At 35.2% G+C, this 21723-nt stretch overlaps 1 protein-coding gene and 2 long non-coding RNA genes across 4 annotated transcripts; all 3 read left to right on the top strand.

Moving 5' to 3' along the window:
• The first annotated feature begins 2807 nt into the window (after positions 1 to 2807).
• On the top strand, positions 2808 to 3837 carry LOC147510363 (uncharacterized). Its single transcript, XR_015216768.1, has 3 exons — positions 2808 to 3031; positions 3260 to 3453; positions 3596 to 3837. It is a non-coding gene; the product is annotated as an uncharacterized LOC147510363 (long non-coding RNA).
• A 447-nt stretch (positions 3838 to 4284) lies between these two features.
• Positions 4285 to 5543, top strand: LOC147510362 (uncharacterized). 2 transcript variants are annotated; one of them, XR_015216767.1, is made up of 6 exons: positions 4285 to 4382; positions 4513 to 4677; positions 4758 to 4838; positions 4942 to 5040; positions 5136 to 5209; positions 5325 to 5543. It is a non-coding gene; the product is annotated as an uncharacterized LOC147510362 (long non-coding RNA). The 2 variants fall into 2 exon arrangements; XR_015216766.1 differs by having other exon boundaries at positions 4758 to 5040.
• A 4189-nt stretch (positions 5544 to 9732) lies between these two features.
• Positions 9733 to 11094, top strand: LOC147510361 (uncharacterized). The gene is made up of 2 exons (XM_086598109.1): positions 9733 to 10053; positions 10177 to 11094. The coding sequence occupies exons 1-2, from the start codon at positions 9733 to 9735 to the stop codon at positions 11092 to 11094; spliced, it is 1239 nt and encodes a 412-aa protein (XP_086454235.1).
• The last annotated feature ends 10629 nt before the right edge of the window (positions 11095 to 21723 follow it).

Genomic DNA, 21723 nt, shown 5'->3' with positions numbered 1-21723 from the left:
ACGGTAAGTTCTTCTAATTTATTCACGTTACCTTTGATTGCTTTACCATGCTTATTTCTTGCAATGCCGTTATTGAATTTTTTAAATACATCTCTTAAACTTAATTTTTGATCACGTCTCTAATTGGTCAGACAATTAATGTGGTTGGATAAGTGCTTTTGGATGGTAAAACAGATTTTTCCCTTACAATGGTTGTAAGCTTAGTTTGTTTCATGTTCTATAGAAAGTCGGGCTTAATTTACGAACTAAATCCATATCATTGCCATTACCTGGCCTAGAAAACCATTTAGAAAATTAAATTGCTTGAATTGCAATTAAACTAAGAAGAAAGTAAATAAATAAAATTGCTTTTGGTCAGATGCCTATTCATATAAATGAAAATAATATGTATTTAATGAATGTTGAATTGGCTAAAACGTTCTAGGGCCTAAGGGTTCACACGCACCTTATATTAACACATCATTCACATGTGCGAGCTTTGTAACCTTGCACTTATTAGATTCGGTTAAAGATTATACGAACGCACAAAAATTAAATGTTGGTTGCTTGAATATTACTTTAGAAACACGTCAAAGAATTACGAATGGTACTAGCGTGGCATACTGCAACTATCAATCTACGAAGTCTCATTAACAATAACTATTACTTGGATCCAAGATATGTTATTATGTTTGATACATCCTTTGATCTCAAGCTCTCACATACAAGTATTTGGTTGAGTGGGTGACTAAAGATGCTCAATACAATATTTTTTTTTTAGCTGGGATGATTACAGAGTTGCAAGTACTAATTTCTACACATATTTTGATTTTTACCCAAGACTCTACTAAGGAAAAATATAAACAAAATGTTTCAGGGTACAGTTGAGGCTTCTGACTACTGACACATTGTAATTGGTATGAGTCCAGTAGCTTACGTATATTTCAAAACCTGTCATTGTACTGCATCCTGATTGTGTGTAGTCTTGTGCCTGGTGGTGACATTCATATATGATATGCAGATATACATAAGTGGAAAATGACGAAATTTATGATGAAGCAACCACGCATGACAGTATGATTTGGGAGTGATTCACTCTACAAGAATAAAATTGAAATCCTAACAAGGATGAACCATGCAAGTACAAGCTCCTGTACGGGGCTAATACTCCAGAGAAGGCACAATAAAATTAAAACAGAACTGTATGTTCATTGACCAGTGCCTTTTCATGTGTCGTGATAGTGTACGCAGTCAACAATGAAGCTGCAAACAAACTCTTTTTATCTTTTTTTTCGGTGAACTGCAAACAAACTCGAGTCTTGATGCAGCATAATAGGATTTGTGCATATTACCATTTGTTCAAAGAATCTTGCTCTCCCCTCATCAATTGAGGGAGAGTTTTGAGAGTGTCCACGTGGGCAAAACTAATTACGATAAAATAGGGAGAGCTAAAAAAATTCATCTACCTTTTTTTGTGCCGGAATCTAACCCCAACAAAAACCCCAAACTCTCACAAAGTCAAAAAAAAATAAAAAAACTAAAAAAATTATGATAAATCAGGAGGAAAAAATTCTCTCACGAACTAATCTCTCTCCCCTCTCTCTTCTCTACCACCAACCTAAATCGCAAAAATCCTTGCTCGAAAGTCGAATAAGTCCCTCGAATTGATGATCTCTCTCCTCTCTTCTCACTACATCCTTTCTTTACAACTAAATACCTAAGTCTCTCATTTGATCTCGAGGCGCCAGGGATCGACCGATCTATTCTCTTGATTTTTGTTTGACAGATTTGAGGTTAGTTCTTTCTTCCCCTTTTCATTATCCTCGAAATCTTCAAAGGTCTTCTCTCTGCATTATTCGAAGCTTTGTTGTCGGTGCAACAAGAAGCCTTCTTTGTGTCACCGGGGAAGCTATCCCTTTACCGGGCAGCTTTGGTGGAAATTGTTGCGGGGTTGTTTGACTTTAAAAGGAAATCACGGTCATCGGTTCCAACACCCGATGATCGAAAGCAAAGAAAGACATCCAAATGGTTGGCGCATCAAGACAACTTTGTAATACCTGATGAAGACGAGCCCCCATCTATAGAAGCTAAAACTCCAACCCCAAAAAGACATGTGTTCATGGCGCGGGATCTGAAAAGACCCACCATGTCCGACAAAGTCGTGCTCCTTGCAATGGTTGGGATGGGGATTCTCGAAACAACAACAACAAAACTACAGTAGACTACTAGAGTATCGGCAACATTATTCATCCAAATCCACAAACATTCTGTGTAAAATGCTTTGCGAAGTCGCGCCTTCATGAGAATAAGGTGCACATGAATTCTATCCCAATGCACTTAGGAGAAAGTATCGGTATGTTTCTTTAAGTAGTAACCTGACAGTCATTATTTAAGCATTCATCCATTTTAGCGATGAACAAGTTTACGTCACTGTTACTACTCATGATTATAAGTAATATTGGTCTCTCTCTCTCTCTCTCACACACACACACACACACACACACACACACACATGGTTTCCAAGTTCACTGGTCTTGCATAGGTCATAAGTCATAGGTATTGACTTTTCGCGATGCACTTGGGTAATTAGTTTAACAAGGACCATTGTGTTTTAGCAGGATGAGTTTGATGTTGGGTTTGACAACGTAATTTAGAGGCAAGTTGCTCTTAATGCACACTTCTTTTCTAATATGTATATCTTATTATATGGGGTATTATGTCTGTATAGAATATATGGTATTGATACTTTCAGAATTGTAATTGCAAAATAGTGAGTGGGGAAACCTATTTTAGACTAGGTAGGACTTATAATTGAGATATTCCATGCTCATGCTCAAACTAAATAAGCAAAGTTACAAGTAATTTTAGTAGTTTTTTGAGGAAAATATGCCAGTTTTAATTTTAGTCTCTATTGTTCTTTGTTTCTTATAATTTCTTTTCTATTATGTTAGTCAGAGTTAGCAGCGCTAATGTACAGGAGGAGTAGACTTATCTGGAGAATATGAAGTTGAGTAGACTTATCTGGAGAAGCTGAAGTTGTTAGTGCCCTAGGGTGGGTTCAAAACCATTATAAAGTTTGAGTGCATTAGTGTGATTTATTATTGAAAAAATAAATTGCATTAGTGTGATCATAGAAAGAAATAATTTAATACCTTTTACATGTCAAGCTGATACCCTTTTGTACAATTCATTGATTTGAGTCCGCTTCGCATTTTCTGAACTTATTTCATATTGTTATGATTCTCTGAACAATTTCTTATTTAAATGATTATCATTATAGGAGAGGAAGCAGAGGTCGTGGTTTTATCAGTGGTGCTGGAGAAACTGAACTCCAGCTTCAACAACGAAGGTGTGCAACATGCTTTTATTTGAGCGATTAATCCTATAAGCTCCAGCAGCTTGATGGGCATATGCCTTCCTATGTATGCTGCCAACGTGAATGAACTAAGATATTGATGGTGAAATACTTAAAAGGTGTGCTTTTTTATATATTTATATTTATTTTGTTCTTTCCTTTGGGTTTCTTGATTTCTTCTATAGTTTCCTGTAGGTCTTTCTATTGTTAATCCACTAAGAGTGTTTCAACATATCTTCGATTGTTTTCATGTTTCATCAGCTACTAACACCTTACACAATTCTACGAAAGAGAGGACATTGTACTATTGATAGAGCTATATATGTCCCTTTGACATAAGCATCTTAGTGGACTCGCTGTTGGTGAGATTTTGATTTTGATTTTTAATTTTTTTTTTATAATGAGGATGTTTGTATTGGAATTGGTATTGGTAGAACTATCAATAATTAGTTTTAATAGTGTGGTGGTTTTGGGGATGCCACGACATCTCTGGTGGGGTTGCTTTCAATACAAGTTTGTCTGGGTAAATGAGATTAAGCATGTTCATACTCATTTGCACGTAGTTGTGAGCTGTAACATAGAGTCTTTCCCTTCTATTTAGCTCCAAAGGGGTCTAGCTCTCCGTAAAGGTTCATTCTTCAAACATTCACAATGTCTGAGTTTCACCATTCAAACATAGTGTAGTTGGTAATGTAGTATATTTATCAATACTTGAGAAATTAATTGGTTTTGAAAAGTTCTTTAATAATCTTTGGTAGTTTGATTTATTTAATGTAATATGGGTTACTCTTTAAATCTATCATGAATTTCCACAATGTACAAAGCTTCATGGTTCCATATACGATGGCATGTGTAGTTTGTTTTGTCTTCTTATGTGGCTGTGCTCGGAGTTAGTTGTTTATTATTTAAGTTCTCAAGTTCATGTAATTAGTTTGTTTATTAGGAGTACTAGTTGCAGGAAACGTGGGGATCAAACCAAAGCAATCTCATATTGGCATGGATAAAGAAGCAAGTAAACCTAATACCAGTACTCCTCAAGCCCTTCTTAGTAAGTACTCATACTCTCTTCTATTATTTTTTTTGTCGAAAAGATTGTGTTAGAATTATATTTTGAGTTTAGGAAATCTTCAAATCAGTTTTCTTGCTAACTGCTAGATATATGCTAATTTATTCTACAGAGTGGTTACTGAATTTTGAGCAGCGGGGAGCAGAGATATTCAATAACAATGCCTTAAGACTTCGTGCTAATTAAGTCAGTATTTGATGAGTCTAAAGGGGACTTTGAGCAAGTGGTTACTGAATTTTGAGCAGCGGGGAGCAGATAATATATAAATACAGACAAGGTAAAACTTCTACCTGCATTGCAGGGGATAATCATTTTGTTGACTTTAGTTGACTTAACAACTTTCTGTGCTTCTTGAAGGTCCTTCGTTCATTTCTCCTCCGAAGATTAAAGTCTGATGTTGAGAAAGGGTTACCCCCTAAAAAGGAAACAATACTTAAGGTAGGGATGTCCCAATTGCAGAAGTAGTTTTACCGAGCTTTGTTGCAGAAGGATCTTGAGGTTGTTAATAATGGTGGAGAGCGTAAACATTTTATGAATATAGCTATGCAGATTCGTAAATGTTGTAACCATCCATATCTATTCCAAGGCGCTGAGCCTGGCCCTCCTTATACTACTGGAGACCATCTTATTACCAGTGCAGGTATATCTTATTTCTGTAATGCTTCTGGATTTATTGGGATTTAATGATCAATCAACTTACTTCCAATTTATTCCCCCTCCCTCCCTCCACCAAAGGGAAAATGGTTCTTTTGGATAAGCTACTTCCAAAGCTGAAAGAACGAGATTCGAGGGTCCTAATATTTTCCCAGGTCAGTATTTGTCCCATGCTCTGTGGTGTTTTACTTTTCTCAAAATAGTTCTCATTCATGGTGTAGTGATTTCCTTTTAAAATTTGGCCTTTTGGCACATTTACTTTGTAATTAGATAACTAGACTGCTGAACATTTTGGAAGACTATTCAGTGTTACGTGGGTACAAGTACTATCGAATTGATGGGAATACTGGTGGAGAAGACCGTGATGCTTCCATTGAATCCTTCAACAGTTGCACATATGATGAAGTTCACAGCTAATGATGATAGAAGAAAACGCAAAGAAAACAGAAAGAGTGGAGACATAGAGATGCGAAATCAGATTTGTTGTTCGAGAGACAACGGACAGTTAAGAATAAGGCCGCTGAGTACACCGACTCTGCTGCCCAAAAGGCGAAAGAAGCAAAGGACACAACTGCACAAAAGGCAGGGGATGAGTACACCGGGGTCATTGGCGTTTACAACTGCCAAGGCACAGCATGGAGCAATGTAGAGAAGAAGAATATGTTCCATGAAACCCAAACTGAGGCCTTTACAGTCTTTGAGGGGCGTAGACGCTCACCTCATTTCTGGTTTGCAATCGAAACCGATTGGAAAGGGGGCCGAAACGATTGGATTTTGTAATGTTAAGGTTTTGGTGTTTAATGGGACCAGGGGTTCTCTAGATTGTTACATTGCATCGGAATTTTAGTGGAGGAAATTGTTGGGTGGGAGTTTGGAAGGAATTGGTGGCTTCGCAATAAATTGTCACAATTGCTCCAAATTGTTTTTGTAGAAGGATTTAGTGCAAGGGTGGATTTCACCGCTTTTTTTAATGTTAAATTACTATTTGATTGCTGCGGCTTTGTTGTTGCCTTGATTATGAAACGTTTTGTTCGCTCGAATCATTCACAAAATCACACTCTAAACTGTCTGGATAATTGGTTAACCATCTTTGATCCCAAACCATGTTAAACAAACAAATTGCATTGGATATATATGTACGTTATTTTGATAATCATAATCAAGTAACTAAACTAAGTAAACCTGCCGTTCTTTTTACAAAACAAATGAAACAAGATGCACAAACATAATCGGAATATACGTGTAATACAATACAATCATCTATAGTTGACAATGGAGGATATTAATATGGATATGGATATGGATTAGTTAATAGATATGGATATGAATTAGTTAATAGATATGGATACGAATTAGTTAATCGATCAACAACAAATTCTTATGCTATACAACCTGCTGTCATATTAAAATCTATATAAAGACATCAATATTCATGAAGCATTCAACAAAACCTATTGAAACCATACCCAATATAGAGAAAGAAATCCTAAGAAAACACATCAATATTCACGAAGCACACACCATCATCCTTCTAATGCAAGTGTGTTTTTTTTCCCCGAAGGTTTTTTTCTCGATACACTATCTTTCAAAGGACTCCAAATTCTTTCCAATCGGGTTAGTATTTTTTTACTGTTAGTACATATTTTTTGTACATAAAAAATACAAACACACTTAATCAAAGTTACTTTTGCAATCATGCAAATTTCCCCATAGATTTCCGCTTTCTTACGTTTTTCCTCTCTTTCTCTTTCTTCTTCTTCTAAAATAAAAAACTCTTTCTCTCTTGACGGTTTCAAAACTCCTTTATTTTTTTTTCACAATCGTTACAATATATATATCTAAATAAGGTATGTTCTGATGATTTAGATACTTTAATATCTTCTTCTAAACCAATTAGACACCAACTTTCACCCATTTGCCACCACGAAGCGTTATTTCCCGTTGGGTGGATCCCTCTTCCCTAAAGTAACTTGATAAAAAAAACTGGATACCTCCATTAGTTCCCATGATGCTTTGCTACTTGATGATGAATCAAGAACTACCTTATATGAAGGACTTGATATAGCGGTTGCTGCTAAAGCGCCAACAGGCTCACCAGGAGGATAAAATATACTGCCATCATCCCTGAGTCTACTTCGTATTTAAACTGGATTATGGAAACACTACACACATTAGTCACAGTCCCAAGTCCTAACATAGCACAGAACATCTCAAAGAACAGTCATTAAGATTTGAATAAGGTTCACGGTTCAGCTAATCCTATAGACGAATGAACAAGAACTTCTTTGAGTAAATAGAATGTACCAAATCTTCATAAAGGGGTTTAGACTTCAGACTATGGAAAGGAATGCCTTTTGATCAATCTTAATAACTCAGAAAGGTATTCAACTCCATTAGCAGCAAACTTGCCAAGGAAGAGTGAGGTAATATAATGTCCTCAATGAAATTCTTCCGAGTAAACTTCCCTCAATCAGCAAGTGGAATAGATGCTCTATAGCTGTAAAACTACAGTTTGAGCCCAGAAAGCTTAGCTATGAAAGGGTAACTTGCTAGCACCGGTATAGTCAAAATAAGTAAGTAACACTACCACGTGCACAAGAAATATCACTAAATTCACATATTTGTTTGATTCTCTACTTTAACTGACTCATTTTTCTTTCCAGGGCTTCCAAAGATATTCTCGTTCTACATGATTTCAGTTGAGGAGAATTTATCCAAAGAGAAAGCGATGGACACCAACAACAATCCAACTTGAAAAACTACATCAAGTATTTGATCAATTCAATGGAAGTCCAAATAAAGAGATAATTAACAATTTGAAAGTGAACTAAATCAACACGGTAATGTTTGAGAAAAAACATAGTTACTTGGTTTCAACATGCGTGCTAAGTTGAAAAGAAAAGCACCCATTAATGCAGAGAAAGATTCGGATGAAATTCAAGTAGAGATTCAAATTTCTCCAAAGAAGACCAAGCCTAATAATATGGAAGAAACTTCTGGTGACATTGTTTCCTTCACAAGAAAGTATGTCTTAACTTACAACGATTCTGACAAGTACTTTATATATTCATGATACTAATGTTACTCTTAAATTGCAGGTCAACATCAAGTATCAGTTAGAAAAACAACAACTACAAAGTCTACCCCAGTCAAAAGAAAACAAAAGAGGAAAACACAGAAGAGAAGTTATAAATCTAATCGTCTTAGTAGAATGAAACATTTTGGTAAATATTTTCTTCTTATGTATTCAATTTATTGTTCTTATAGCACCAAATACTTTATTAAATGACATATTATTATTTTTTAAATAAGTATCTATGCCCGAACAAGTCAAGAAGAAGCTAAAATAAATAGAGCTAAAGCGAAAAGAGATCTTTGAATTTGAAGAGCATTGGAAACGATAATTATATTGACGATGAAAGTGATGATGATTACCTATCACAAATGAGTGGATCATATTCCGACATTGAAGTGGACAATGAAACTGAAGTTTCCATTTCATGTGGAATAGATGTCTCACATAAAAGTAATTTTCTTATAGCAATGTTTTATATTCTTATTATAATTAAATTCTTTAATTTTTATTAACTTTTTGCCTTGCAGGAAGTTGTTTTGAGCCTTTGGATTTTGGATGTCCAACATCCATATGTTCTCATCTAGGAGCTATTGTGCGGTAATACGAAGAAAGGAATGATAGGAGCAAAAAACCTATTAATCCTAAATTCTCCATATGTTGTCAGAATGGAAAGGTTCAATTGCCTCTTCTAAAAGATACTCCAGAATTTTTGAAGAATCTTTTGGATTGCAATGGAGGGTCAAAATCGTTAAATTACATGGAAAACATCAGCATTTACAACTCAATGTTCGCGTTCACATCTACTGGTGGACAAGTTCAGAGCTCAGTTAATGATGGAAAGGCACCCTTTGTTTATAAAATAAAAGGGCAAAATCACCACAAAATTGGAACATTGCTTCCAGCTGAAGGAGTACGTCCAAGGTTTGCACAGTTGTACATACATGATACTGAAAATGAAGTCACCCACAGGTTGAACTCTCTTAGTAAGAAAATTGTTAAGAGAAATCCAAAATATGCTTTAGATTCTAGCATTGTTCAAGGATTGATAAATATGTTGAATGTTACCAACGAACTCACCAAGACTTATAGAATGGCAAGGGATAGATTTAAAGAATGTCATGTGGCCGACGTCAGCATACAATTGATTAATAGAAGACAAAAAGATGGAAGACTTTATAATTTGCCATCATCAAAAGAGATAGCTGGTCTAATCGTTGGCAATGGTGATGAATTTAACGAGCACATAGATGTTATTGTGGACAAAAAAGGATTTGGCTTGAAGAGAATCAACGAATTGCTTCCAAGTTTCATGGCAATGCAGTATCCACTTTTGTTCCCCCATGCTGAAGATGGATACAGACTTGACATTCCATATAGAAACAATGCAGTAGTTGGAAAAAGAAAAAATATTAGCATGAGAGAATACTATGCTTTTAGATTACAACTCGAGGCCTTGATAATGAAGGCCGACTATAGTTAGGTGGGAAAAAATTGAGACAACAACTTTGTGTAGATTCTTATACAAACCGTGAACAAAATAGAATGGATTGGGTTCAAATAATCAACAAACGATTCGGGCAGAATTGTATCAAGGATTAGTAGATGCAGTTGTTGTTGGTGACACGAGGCCCCGCATCAGTAAGCAAACGGTTAGTTCTTCCTTCATCTTTCACAGGTGGTCCACGGTACATGGTACAAAACTATCAAGATGCCATTGCAATATGCAGGCACACAGGTTCCCCAGATCTCTTCATTACTTTTACATGCAACCCTAAATGGCCAGAAATCCAGAGATGTATTGACATGATAGCTCCTGGTTATAAACCAGAAGACTTTCCCGATATTGTTGCAAGAGTTTTTGAGATGAAATTGCACGAACTGATGACTGATTTACAAAAGCGCAAGAAATTTGGGAAGGCTTGGGCAGGTAACCTATATACTATACTTTTTTAATTAATTTAAAAATTCATAATATTTTATGAAAATATTAATAAATACGGGTTTTGTTAATGTTTTGCAACATTATACACTATTGAATTCCAAAAGAGAGGTTTACCGCACACTCACATTTTACTTTTTCTGGACAACGCCTCGAAGCCTACTACTCCTTCACTAATCAACAAGCTCATATCAGCAGAGTTACCTGACCCAATTGGTGACAAAATTGCTTATGATTCAGTGCTAGAATTCATGATACATGGGCCATGTGGAATAGAAAACTTAGATTCCCCTTGCATGAATGAGAAAAAGTGTACTAAGTTCTATCCAAGACCGTTTAGTGAAGAAACAACTATTGACGACAATGACTTCACAGTTTACAGGAGGCGAAATAACAATCGAAAGGGAATGAAGAAGAATATAGAAGTTGATAATAGATGGGTTGTTCCACACAATGTTGATTTGATAGTTAAGTACCAAGCTCATATTAATGTGGAACACTGCAATAAGGGAAGATCAATCAAATACCTTTTCAAATACATTAACAAGGGAAGGGACAGGGCTACTGCAATTATTGTTGAAAACATGGTTACAGACAAAGATAGTACTCATCAAATAGTAAAGGACGTTGATGAAGTTGCAAATTTCTTAGACTGCCGATTCTTATCTGCTTCTGAAGCGGTTTGGAGACTATTGAAATTTGATATTCAGTACAGAAGACCAGGCGTTGAAAGGTTACCATTCCATCTTGAAGGTGAGCATTTGGTTTATTATAGTGAGAGAGATGATGCAAGAGATGTATTAAATAGGAAATCTTCATCAAAAACCAAGTTCACAGAGTGGTTTAAAGCAAATATTGAGTATCCAGAATTAGCTATGGGTCTTACGTATGTCGATTTTCCTACTCAATTCGTATGGGATAAGAAGGAAAGGAAGTGGAAACCAAGAAAAAATGGGAAGAAAATTGGACGTGTCTACTATGCACATCCTACTTCGGAGAGATTTTATCTGCGGTACATTCTTTGAATATCGTCAAAGGTCCTTTGTCTTATGAAGATATTAAAATCTGTTAATGGAAAAGTTTATCCAACTTTCGAGCAAAGATGTCGTATATTTTATTACATATTCCATATTAACTTTTTTTTTATATTGTTTTCTTGCCTAAAATCTGTCGCATATACTTTTAGAAGTTCAAACTGATTCATATGTACTGATTCAAAACCTCTCCAGTCTATGTTCATGTTTTAAAAAACAGCACACAACTCGCACACAACATTTTGTTACTGGCTTTTAGTAACCTATTTGCCTGCACATTTTTGGAATTTCAAATATAAGTAAAGTCATAACAGAAAACGGGTTTCGTGTATATTTGAAATCTGCAAATATACACAAAACTTTGGCGTACACTTTGACAAAGTCTGCAATCTTCTTTCAGTCTCCTTTCTATTAGTTGAATTGTTAAAGGATACAACGGTGGACAACAAGCATAATAAAAAAGAAATTCGAGTTCATTTGATTAGGTGTATGTGCATTCATATTTGCATATTCCTCGATAAAGATTAGAGAACAACTAACAAAACTGGATTAAATAACTCAATGTATATTGATAAGATATATGAAATAAGTCAAAAATACAATGTCGGTTCTTGGATAGCAAACAATATGACAATTATTGTAGTTGGCGAAGGTTCCCAAAATTTGCCATTATGAAATATCTTGGCACCCTCGATGCATTCGATTAGTCTCTCCTTGGCTATAGACTTAGCATATTCCCTCGATAAAGATTAGAGAACAACTAACAAAACTGGATTAAATAACTCAATGTATATTGATAAGATATATGAAATAAGTCAAAAATACAATGTCGGTTCTTGGATAGCAAACAATATGACAATTATTGTAGTTGGCGAAGGTTCCCGACCTTGCCATTATGAAATCTTGGCACCCTCGATGAAGCGATTCGATTAGTCTCTCCTTCGCTATAAACTTACATGCCAAAACCTCACCAAACTTATCGGAGATAATACCAAACTGCCCCCATCAATTGATCTCCCAATTAAGATCCAAAATTGTCTCAACAAGATTTGCGAGCTAATAAAAGAGAGAGAACTCCCAGTTGAGTCACCACTTGAAAGTACAATGAGAAATCCAAATAAATGTTCTATGTCCAAGTCTGACATATTTTGCATGATAAAAGCTCCTAATGCCCAGTCTAATGGGATGTCTCCCACCTAATTCGTGAAACCAATCCTGCAAAACAGTTATTCCAATTAAAAGACCATTAAATGCAATGAATATTTGAATACATTAGAAGAAAAATAATAATAAGAAGACAATAGAAACTCATCAACTCCATCATCTTTCTTTTCAATGAAGAATCAGAAACATCTCCGAGCAACAAATTCACGCCAAGCCTCAAGAATGAAGTGAACATACCTTAAATGATTGACAAACTCACTAACAATGAGCAACAAATTCACTAACAGGTTCATCCATATGATCCAGATCTTCGTCATCATAGATATCTCGATTATATCGTGCATTCTAATATAACCTATTTGCTGCAAGCATTTTTGAATTTCAAATATAAGTAAAGTCATAACTTTTTTTGTTTTAAACCTTTGGTGAATGTATTTTTATTTCTTTAACAATTTGCTGCACTTTTTGAATTTCAATGTTTATATGCAACCGGATGACGAAGTATTTTTATTTCTTTACAAGACATTTTGCTTTATCCGTGACATTTGCTAGTGGTGTTTTGTATAATAGAAGCGTGAATTTAAGGTTCAGATGATGCTTCACCTCTGCAGTTCTTAACTATCTCACTTCCGAATGTACTACTGCTGAAACTAACATTCTAATATATGTTGAAAATCAAGGACTCTGCTGAATGTATTACTAAAATTAAGATAAGAGGAGAGTTTACACGTTATCGAGAATTCATTTATATGTAAAAACATTTCATCAGAAAAAGATATTGAAACAAAAAAAAATAGTATGTATTAATCATAAAACCTTAGCTCATTTATGATGGTTTACTATTAAAATGCAATTCATATTGTTACATTATTATTCTAATTTTTCATTTTTATATCAAGGCACATGGATTACTTGAGGACGACAGTGAATGGGATGACGCTATGGAGGAAGCAAGTCATTGGCAAGTTCCAAAATCTTTGAGACAATTGTTCGTCACATTGATTTTGTTTTGTGGGGTGACATATCCTGAAAAACTTTGGGAGAAACATCAAAAGCACCTCGGAGAAGATATTTTGTTTCGATATAGAAAGAAGAACAATAATGAGAATCTCCAACTCATCAAGAACAGTTATTAAAATGAGACTCTCTCGTGAGATTGAACAAATTATGGCTGAAAAGGATTATCTCTCACAAACATTCCTGATTTCCCGAAATTTAATATGTCTTCAAGGATCTCCACAGATAATGATTGATTCTTTGAAGAATTAGACTACAACCGCAATGAGTTGTGAAAAGAATATGAGATTCTTAACAACGGAATGAATGCTAATCAACGTGAGGTATTCAACTCTGTTAATGATGCAGTTCAATCTCAATCAGGAGGTGTTTTATTAGGTAATGGGATCGCGGAGGAACTGGCAAAACATATCTTTACAAAACAATTATATCTAAACTTGATTCGAAGGAAAGATTGTTCTTGCGATTGCGTCTTCGATAGTCTAGCTCTCCTACTTCCGTGGAAGGATTTGCTCACTCTAGGTTTAAAATTGTTATTCCGACCGATGAAAACACCAATTGTGACATCTCTCAAGGGACATTATTACACAACCTTATCAGACGGGCTGATCTAATAGTGTGGGACGAAGCACCAATGACTCATAGACATGGATTTGAAGCGAAGAAACCGTACCTTTGGAGGATCTTTTTAAATCACAAGGCAAAGAATTTGGTGGTAAAACATTCCTAATGGGAGGAGATTTCAACGAGATATTACCGGTCATTCCAAGAGGCACAAGAACTAATGTTGTTGATGCTTCTATCAACAAGTCAAAATTATGGAAAAACTACAAAGTCTTTCACTTAATTGAGAACATCTTGTTGAAGAATGGAAATATAGAATCAACTACAACAAAGTCTATTGAAGAGTTTACCAAATGGGTTTTAGACCTTGGAGAATGAAATCTTCCTACTTCTAGAATGAGTGACGAGGTGGAATCAACTTGGATCAAAATTCCAGAAGACCTGCTTATTCGGATAGTGATAATCCAGTAGAAGATATTGTGTCATGCATATATCCGGATTTGGTCAACAAATATACAGATATTCAATATCTTAAAGAAAGAAGCATTCTAGCCCCGAGGAACGAAATAGTTGATGAAATTAACTCCACAATAATTTCAGAACTCCCAACAGAACTAAAGAGATACTTAAGTGCAGACTCACTAAGTCCAATTCAAGGTAAAAGTGCTGAACAAGATGTTTTATACCCGACAGAATTCTTAAACACTCTAGAATTTTCCGGCATACCGAACCACAAACTGGATTTAAAAGTTGGTGTTCCGATCATGTTAATGAGAAACCTTAATCGAGTCGAGGATCGTGCAATGGGACTAGGATGATCGTCACAAAAATTGGCTTCCAAAGTGATATATCATGGATATTATTACGAGGAACAGTAGGAGATCCAGTCTTTATTCCAAGAATAGTTTTGTCCCCAAGCGATACGAAAATGGCCATTTGAATTCAAAGGAAGCAATTCCCTATTAAAGTTTGTTTCGCTATGACCATAAACAAAAGCCAGGGACAAACATTCGAAAAAGTTGGAATATATTTGCCAACGCCAGTTTTCACTCATGGCCAGTTATATGTTGCAGTTTCAAGAACAAGCTCACGAGAGGGACTGAAGTTTTTAATCAGAAGGAATGGGGACGAGCCTGAAGGACATACACAAAACATTGTCTATAAAGAAGTTTTCAATTCAATCTGAATATTATTACACTCAAAGGTATTTTCTTAAAACAAATGATTATTATATTTTTTATATTTTAGACACTGATTTTATTTTTTTTACATTGTTTAATAGGAAAATCTCCTTTCAACGGAATATATCCAGATATCCTAATGCAGCCTATCCTTTACTGTCAGGCTCTGAACACTGACACATGAGACAAATTGGTAAACCACCGTCCTTATACGTACTGCCTGATAAGCTGCTACACTTTCATCATCATCATCAGATTAACTTCGTTAATATGTAGTCTGTAGCTCAACTTCCTTAATGCTCATATCATCAGATTAGATGGGAGCTAATATAAAATCTCCAAACTTGATTTTCTATAACACTGCTAACATGTTTAGTGCTTTCTATGACACGAAACAATGTCCCTGCTACTGAAATCAGCAGTAACTTTTAATTAGAGCAATAAAAAAAATGCTTAAAAGTTCTGAAACCTCAAATGCATACAATTGAACTTGAAATATAATAAAGGGGGCATGATTAAGATCAATGATAAATGGTTATCTTTATAGGCACTAGGGCATAGATACAAAAGAATGGCATTTTAATTCCTACAAAATAATGGATATGAAAAGTTAGTTCAACAGCTTATAGCTCCTCAGGGATGCTCTGGAGCATAGGCTTCCAAGAACTGCGACACCCCTTATTTGCATACCTTCGTTATGTCATTGACAATCAAATAGTGTAAAATGCATGAGAATCAAAGAGCATGGTATCAAAAAGAAGTTGATACCTTCTTGGTAAGTTCTTTCCTCACCAATCTCAACCAGATGAGCAGTTAGTTCCATCGTACTACCACTCTTGACATCTTCGGATGATTTCATGTACTTTATTTCGAGAATAGTCCCATCATCGCTTAACAAAGTAACCTGATTGATTAAGATGTTAGTGAGAAGATGGGAAAAGGTGTCTTCGTTTGCTTCACTTATCTACTTAGTCGTAACTAAGCAACCGTAGTCGATGAGAGCATGTCAACAAAGGATCTCAAACAACTAATTTCATGGTCTCCCCCAATACATCTGGTACTATGGATTGACATAGTTTTCAAAAATATGGTGCTTTGGTGTCAAAACATCCTAAAAGTTAGGAAAAGAGAAGAAGTTGCATAATACAATGTGGTATTTCAAATATATTGATGGTCGAAGGAAGGCGGGGAAAGATCTTAAGTTAAACATAGTCATAAGAACCAAGCTGTCATCACATTGCTATACATATTAGTTTTTTATTTTTGAAAATTGAAACTGAGATTTTTGTTAAGAAAGAGAAGTCCACTATGGATCTATCTAATTTCTTGCAGTGGCCTTATCACGGTGTCACTAATTAAGTAAGTCGCATGATAAAACTGATACCAGAGTATCTTGAGCAGCGAGTATTTTGACCACAGAGTGTTGATGACCTAAACTCATGTTGTATTTTTGTAGTGTCTAGAGTATAGATTATCACACTTTACATACAAGCGAAAGGGGGATGCTAGGACTGATACATTCAAGAAAATTAAAGTGTTGGAAACCAATGCTACGAGCATATCCGACAAACAAGAAAAGAAAGAACATTGGTTGCAAAGGGTATCGAGGCGCAGGGGTGGCCACAAAGAAGGATTCGCTCCAATGCCTTTCCACCCAAAGAGCAGCTTTAGAGAGGCAACCTGGAGCAAAGTTGGAGAGGTTACTACCATGCAGAAAGGATGATACCAATACTCCGGTATTGGAAACTTACCTCTTCAAGTTCATACTTGTTTTGAGCCCCGAAGTTTTTCATTGGTGGAAATCCTGAAAAGGGACCCTTGAAAGGTGACCAATCTACTTTCATGGATAACACCCACATAGCAAGATGCTTATCGGGGGTGAGGCTTTCTGTTTTCCTATTTACTATTGTTATGCATGTATTTAGTTCTATCTTTCTTTGTCCTTCTGATTTTTTCGTTTCTCATCGCGGGTTATTGGAGCGATCGCAGAGCTTAACAACGCGTTGTTGTAAGGTCCCCCCTGCATGCTCGGATGGAAAAACTGCACTCTTCCCCTCGAAAGTAAGCTTGAAAATGATCTAACTTCGCACTCATTTGGAGCTCCAGGCAACTAGTATGAGCACTCACAAACAGGTGGAGAAGATTCCTAATCGGACTCACTACCTTAACGCATCACATTCGTTAGAGAGACGATATAAAAAGAATTTGAAGGCATAGGCTCCTATCTCTAGTTTTTTTTTTTTTTTTTTTTTTTTGATGTACAAGCTTCATTAATGGTAGGAGGAGTAAACATATTAGATTCGAGCATCGAGAAAAACCCCATTTTTCGAGACGTGGTTGTGGATATTTTCTATATTCATGCTCATGAACTTCGAAATTACAATCAAATGATATTTTTCTGTTTTGACTTTAATTATGATTGTTTAAAGTGACTTTAAACCAAGGTTCTACTCTTTGGAAGCTCGCCGCCAACATCCATATAACAATCTTAAACTTCTAGCGGTTCCAACTTTGCTCCAAATTATTTGTCTATTTAAGGAGTTGGAACATATCGCTTATTTGTATCAAGTTGAACTTCAGAAAATCAAGAATTGGAACTCTTAAAAACATAGAAATATGTCCTGAAAAGGGACCCTTGAAAGCTGACCAATCTACTTTCATGGATAACACCCACATAGCGAGATGCTTATCAGGGGTGAGGCTTTCTGTTTTCCTATTTACTATTGTTATGCATGTATTTAGTTCTATCTTTCTTTGTCCTTCTGATTTTTTTTCGTTTCTCATCGCAGGTTATTGGAGCGACTGCAGAGCTTAACAACCGTGTTGTAAGGTCCGGTCCTCGTGATGCTCGAGATGGAAAAACTGCACTTTCCCCTCGAGTAAGCTTGAAAACGATCTAACTTCGCACTCATTTGGAGCTCCGGGCAACCAAGATGAGCACTCACAAACAAAAGGAGAAGATTCCTAATCGGACTCACTACCTTAACGCATTACAGTTAAGTCGCCGAGAGAGATAAAATTTTGGAAGGCATAGGCTCCTATCTCTAGCTGAGTTTTTTTCTGATGTACAAGCTTCATTAATGGTAGGAGGAGTAAACATATTAGATTCGAGCATCGAGAAAAACCCCATTCTCAGAGACGTGGTTGTGGATATTTTCTGTATTCATGCTCATGAACTCGGGCAATTACAGTCAGCAATATTTTCTGTTTTGACTTTAATTATGATTGTTTAAAGTGACTTTAAACCAAGGTTCTACTCTTTGGAAGCTCGCTCGCCAACATCCATATAACAATCTTAAACTTCTAGCAGTTCCAACTTTGCTCCAGCTATTTGTCTATTTAAGGAGTTGGAACATATCACTTATTTGTATCAAGTTGAACTTCAGAAAATCAAGAATTGGAACTCTTAAAAACATAGAAATATACTTGCATTAGGAACAAAGATACTTGCATTAGGTCAAAATGAGTTTTCAGCTCCCTTACCTCAGAATCTTAGCGACTGAAATAACTCGAGCACCTCGATCTCCATAACAACAATATAATCGGAGAATAGCAGAGTTCCTCTACCAAATGTCTAACCTTCAAGTTCTTAATCTTAAAAATAATTCTCTTGAAGGCCGAATCCTAAAGACGCCAAGGTGGAACCATATACAAGGGTCGAGCATCAATAGATGCAGGAGGACAATGCATCAAGCCGGAATGGTAATGGCCTGCCAACAAGAGGAGGCCAAGTGTCCTAAGTTTAAAAACACTGAAGAGCACCTAGAGTTTGAGCTGTTCTAGCGAATCTCTGTACAAGTTTAAATTGTTGTTAACTCACTTAGATTTGCACTAAATACGGGCCAAACTTGGATTGGTCCGCCATTTACCATACTAAAATTAATTCTATTTTTTATACTTATCCGATTCTAATTTAGAGAAGTATTCCTTAATTCAACTTCTACCTACGTTCAGTTTCAAATTTTGATAAGTATTGCCTAATTAAACTTATACATACGGTACAACTCCAAAACAGGTACACTTCTAAAACTAGAACAACACCTTCGGAACTTATAAATACAACACAACCGATTAATATAATTTACAGAAAACTATAGAGCTACTACAGAGAAAAGGTACACATGACAATAATTTCTTTTTCAATCTTATTAGATTTTTTAATAGTATTAGTAAACCTGTTGTTATTTTAATCCATGAACTCAAAGATAAATAATACATCTATCCATGCATACATAGCAAAATGGTTGTATATTCATCATAATTGTGATAACAATTGTAATTCTAATAGCTAGATATACTGTAACAGAACATTATGACTGGAAAATTCAATTTTTTCGATTCTTTTTCAATCTTATTAGATTTTTTAATAGTATTAGTAAAAACTTGTTGTTATTTTAATCCATGAACTCAAAGATAAATAATACATCTGTCCATGCATACATAGCAAAAAACGGTTGTATATTCATTATAATTGTGATAACAATTGTAATTCTAATAGCCGATATATCGTAAATGTAAACATTATGACCGAAAATTCAATTTTTTTTGATGAGGTAAACGACAAAAACGGGCAGTTGGAAGGTTCGAAAGCACGATAAAGCGAGAATGTGGGAAGCTGTTAATCTACAGGACAAGACACAATCATATGGTCTACACATGCTGCTACTTGACGAAAAGGTAGAACAGACTCAAAAATTACTTCTTTTATATCAAAATAATTTTTGAATTTTAATCCACTTATATTACATTGTGCAGTCAAATCAAATTCATGCAAAGATTTCACCAGGAATCCAACACATGTTTGAAAAGAAACTGATAGAAGGAGACATATTTGTAATTGATAAATTTGAAGTCAAAGAAACAACCGGAAGATATCGTCCAGTAAGATCTAAGTACATTATTTCTTTCACAAAAGATACTATAGTATCTCCTTCGAAAAAATTGGGACGACATTCAACGATATAATTTTTCGTTAGAGAATTTGAAGATCTTATGAAAGCAAAGGATATCTCAGTTTTTTATACCAAAGGTGAGTTCTTTATACATACTATATTGTTTATTATAACTAATTTCTAACAATGTCTACAAATCAGATTTCATAGGAAAACTTATCAGAGTCGGGCCAAAGAAACCTCAAGGATTTAGGGAAATCACAATACAAAACGAAAGGTAAACAAAATCTACATAAATTATTTTTTAACTTAATTTCTTACACAAACTAACTATGTAAATACGTGTCGGGGAAGTGAGCTTACTATAGCTTTATGGGGTGACAACTCCGATAGACTGGCAAATATCAGCAATCAAGAAGAAGATATGATGCTCATCATCACATCATTATACCTGAAAATGATTGGAAGTAAGTACAATTCTTAATCATCGGGTTATATAGAACTAAAAACATATATAATGGAAGTAAGTACAAATCTAATGTTTTGAATTTTCATATTTTACAGAGGAATACAAACTTTGTTTAACATCTGCAACAAAGTTGTACTTGAATTTGGAACATTTTGGCCACGTCGACCAGATGAGAAACAGGTGATATCGTTAACAAAAGCATTACTATTCCTCACAAAAGCATTAACAAATATGACTTATCCCTAATTTGTTTTTCGTAGATATCAAATTAGAAATACAAAAGTTCAAATTGAACAAGCAGTGACAGACGAGCCTACTTCAATGAAGGAACTAATGAATCAAGACAGAGTCTCAATTTTGGAGCTAATTTCACTAGGAAAAGAAACACACAATCAGGTATACCAAGTAAATGCCTAAATAATACCGTGATGAAATTAATAAAAACTGGACTAATAAACATATTTTTTGCAGGGTAAGCAATTCACTTGCAGGGCAAAGTTTGTCAAGATATTTGGAAACCAGTGGAGCTACAAATCATGCGAGAATTGCACTTATAAGCATGTTGACAAAGGATCGGAAACTTTTTGCACTAATTGTGAAACAACATACAAGACTCCACAAGACAGGTAAAGGAATCACTAATAAATACTACATCTTCGGTTTTATAATTCATTACTAATTCCAACTTTAAAACATCAACAGGTACCTACTTAAACTATGCGTACAAGATGAGAGGGGAGATCAAACAGCTTTTGTCGTCTTTGGTAAAAAGGCGCAGAAAATAGTCGAGTTTCCTATCCAAAAAATAATGGAGCTGACTTCTGAGGCAAGTACATGACTAAATACGAAAAATTATTTTATAGAATGATACAAAGTTCGTAATTGAACCGTACCTACATTTATTTTGTCAAAAAGCAGGGAAAAACTACTGAAGAAATTAAAGAAAAGCTTGAAAAGAATGCGGGGAAGGAGTATATTTTCAAAGTTAAAATTTGAATGAGTATAGTATAAAAGAAAAGTTCCCTTCATTCAAATAAGTTCGGATATATTAGAAGACGATGAAGACTACTGTTGAAGAAAATCGTCCCATCAAAAAACCCCGTAAAGATTCAGAAACAGAGGAAAATGAATACAACAAAGAGATCAAAGGATGAAAAATATCTCCTTAGGATGGAAGATTACTAGGAATTCTATTAGGATTTATTCATATTTCATCAACAACATCTGTACTTTGAGATACATTAATGATGTTTAGGTTTTAAACTATTTTAGGTATTTAGTAGTGTCTTTGGATTAATTTACTTTAATTCATTAATTCAATCTGAAATTTCTG

Source organism: Coptis chinensis, chromosome 3 (assembly GCF_015680905.1).
Source record: "Coptis chinensis isolate HL-2020 chromosome 3, ASM1568090v1, whole genome shotgun sequence".
NCBI lineage: Eukaryota > Viridiplantae > Streptophyta > Magnoliopsida > Ranunculales > Ranunculaceae > Coptis > Coptis chinensis.
The sequence above is the reverse complement of the archived record's forward strand: the minus strand, read 5'-3'. Positions and strand labels throughout refer to the sequence as shown.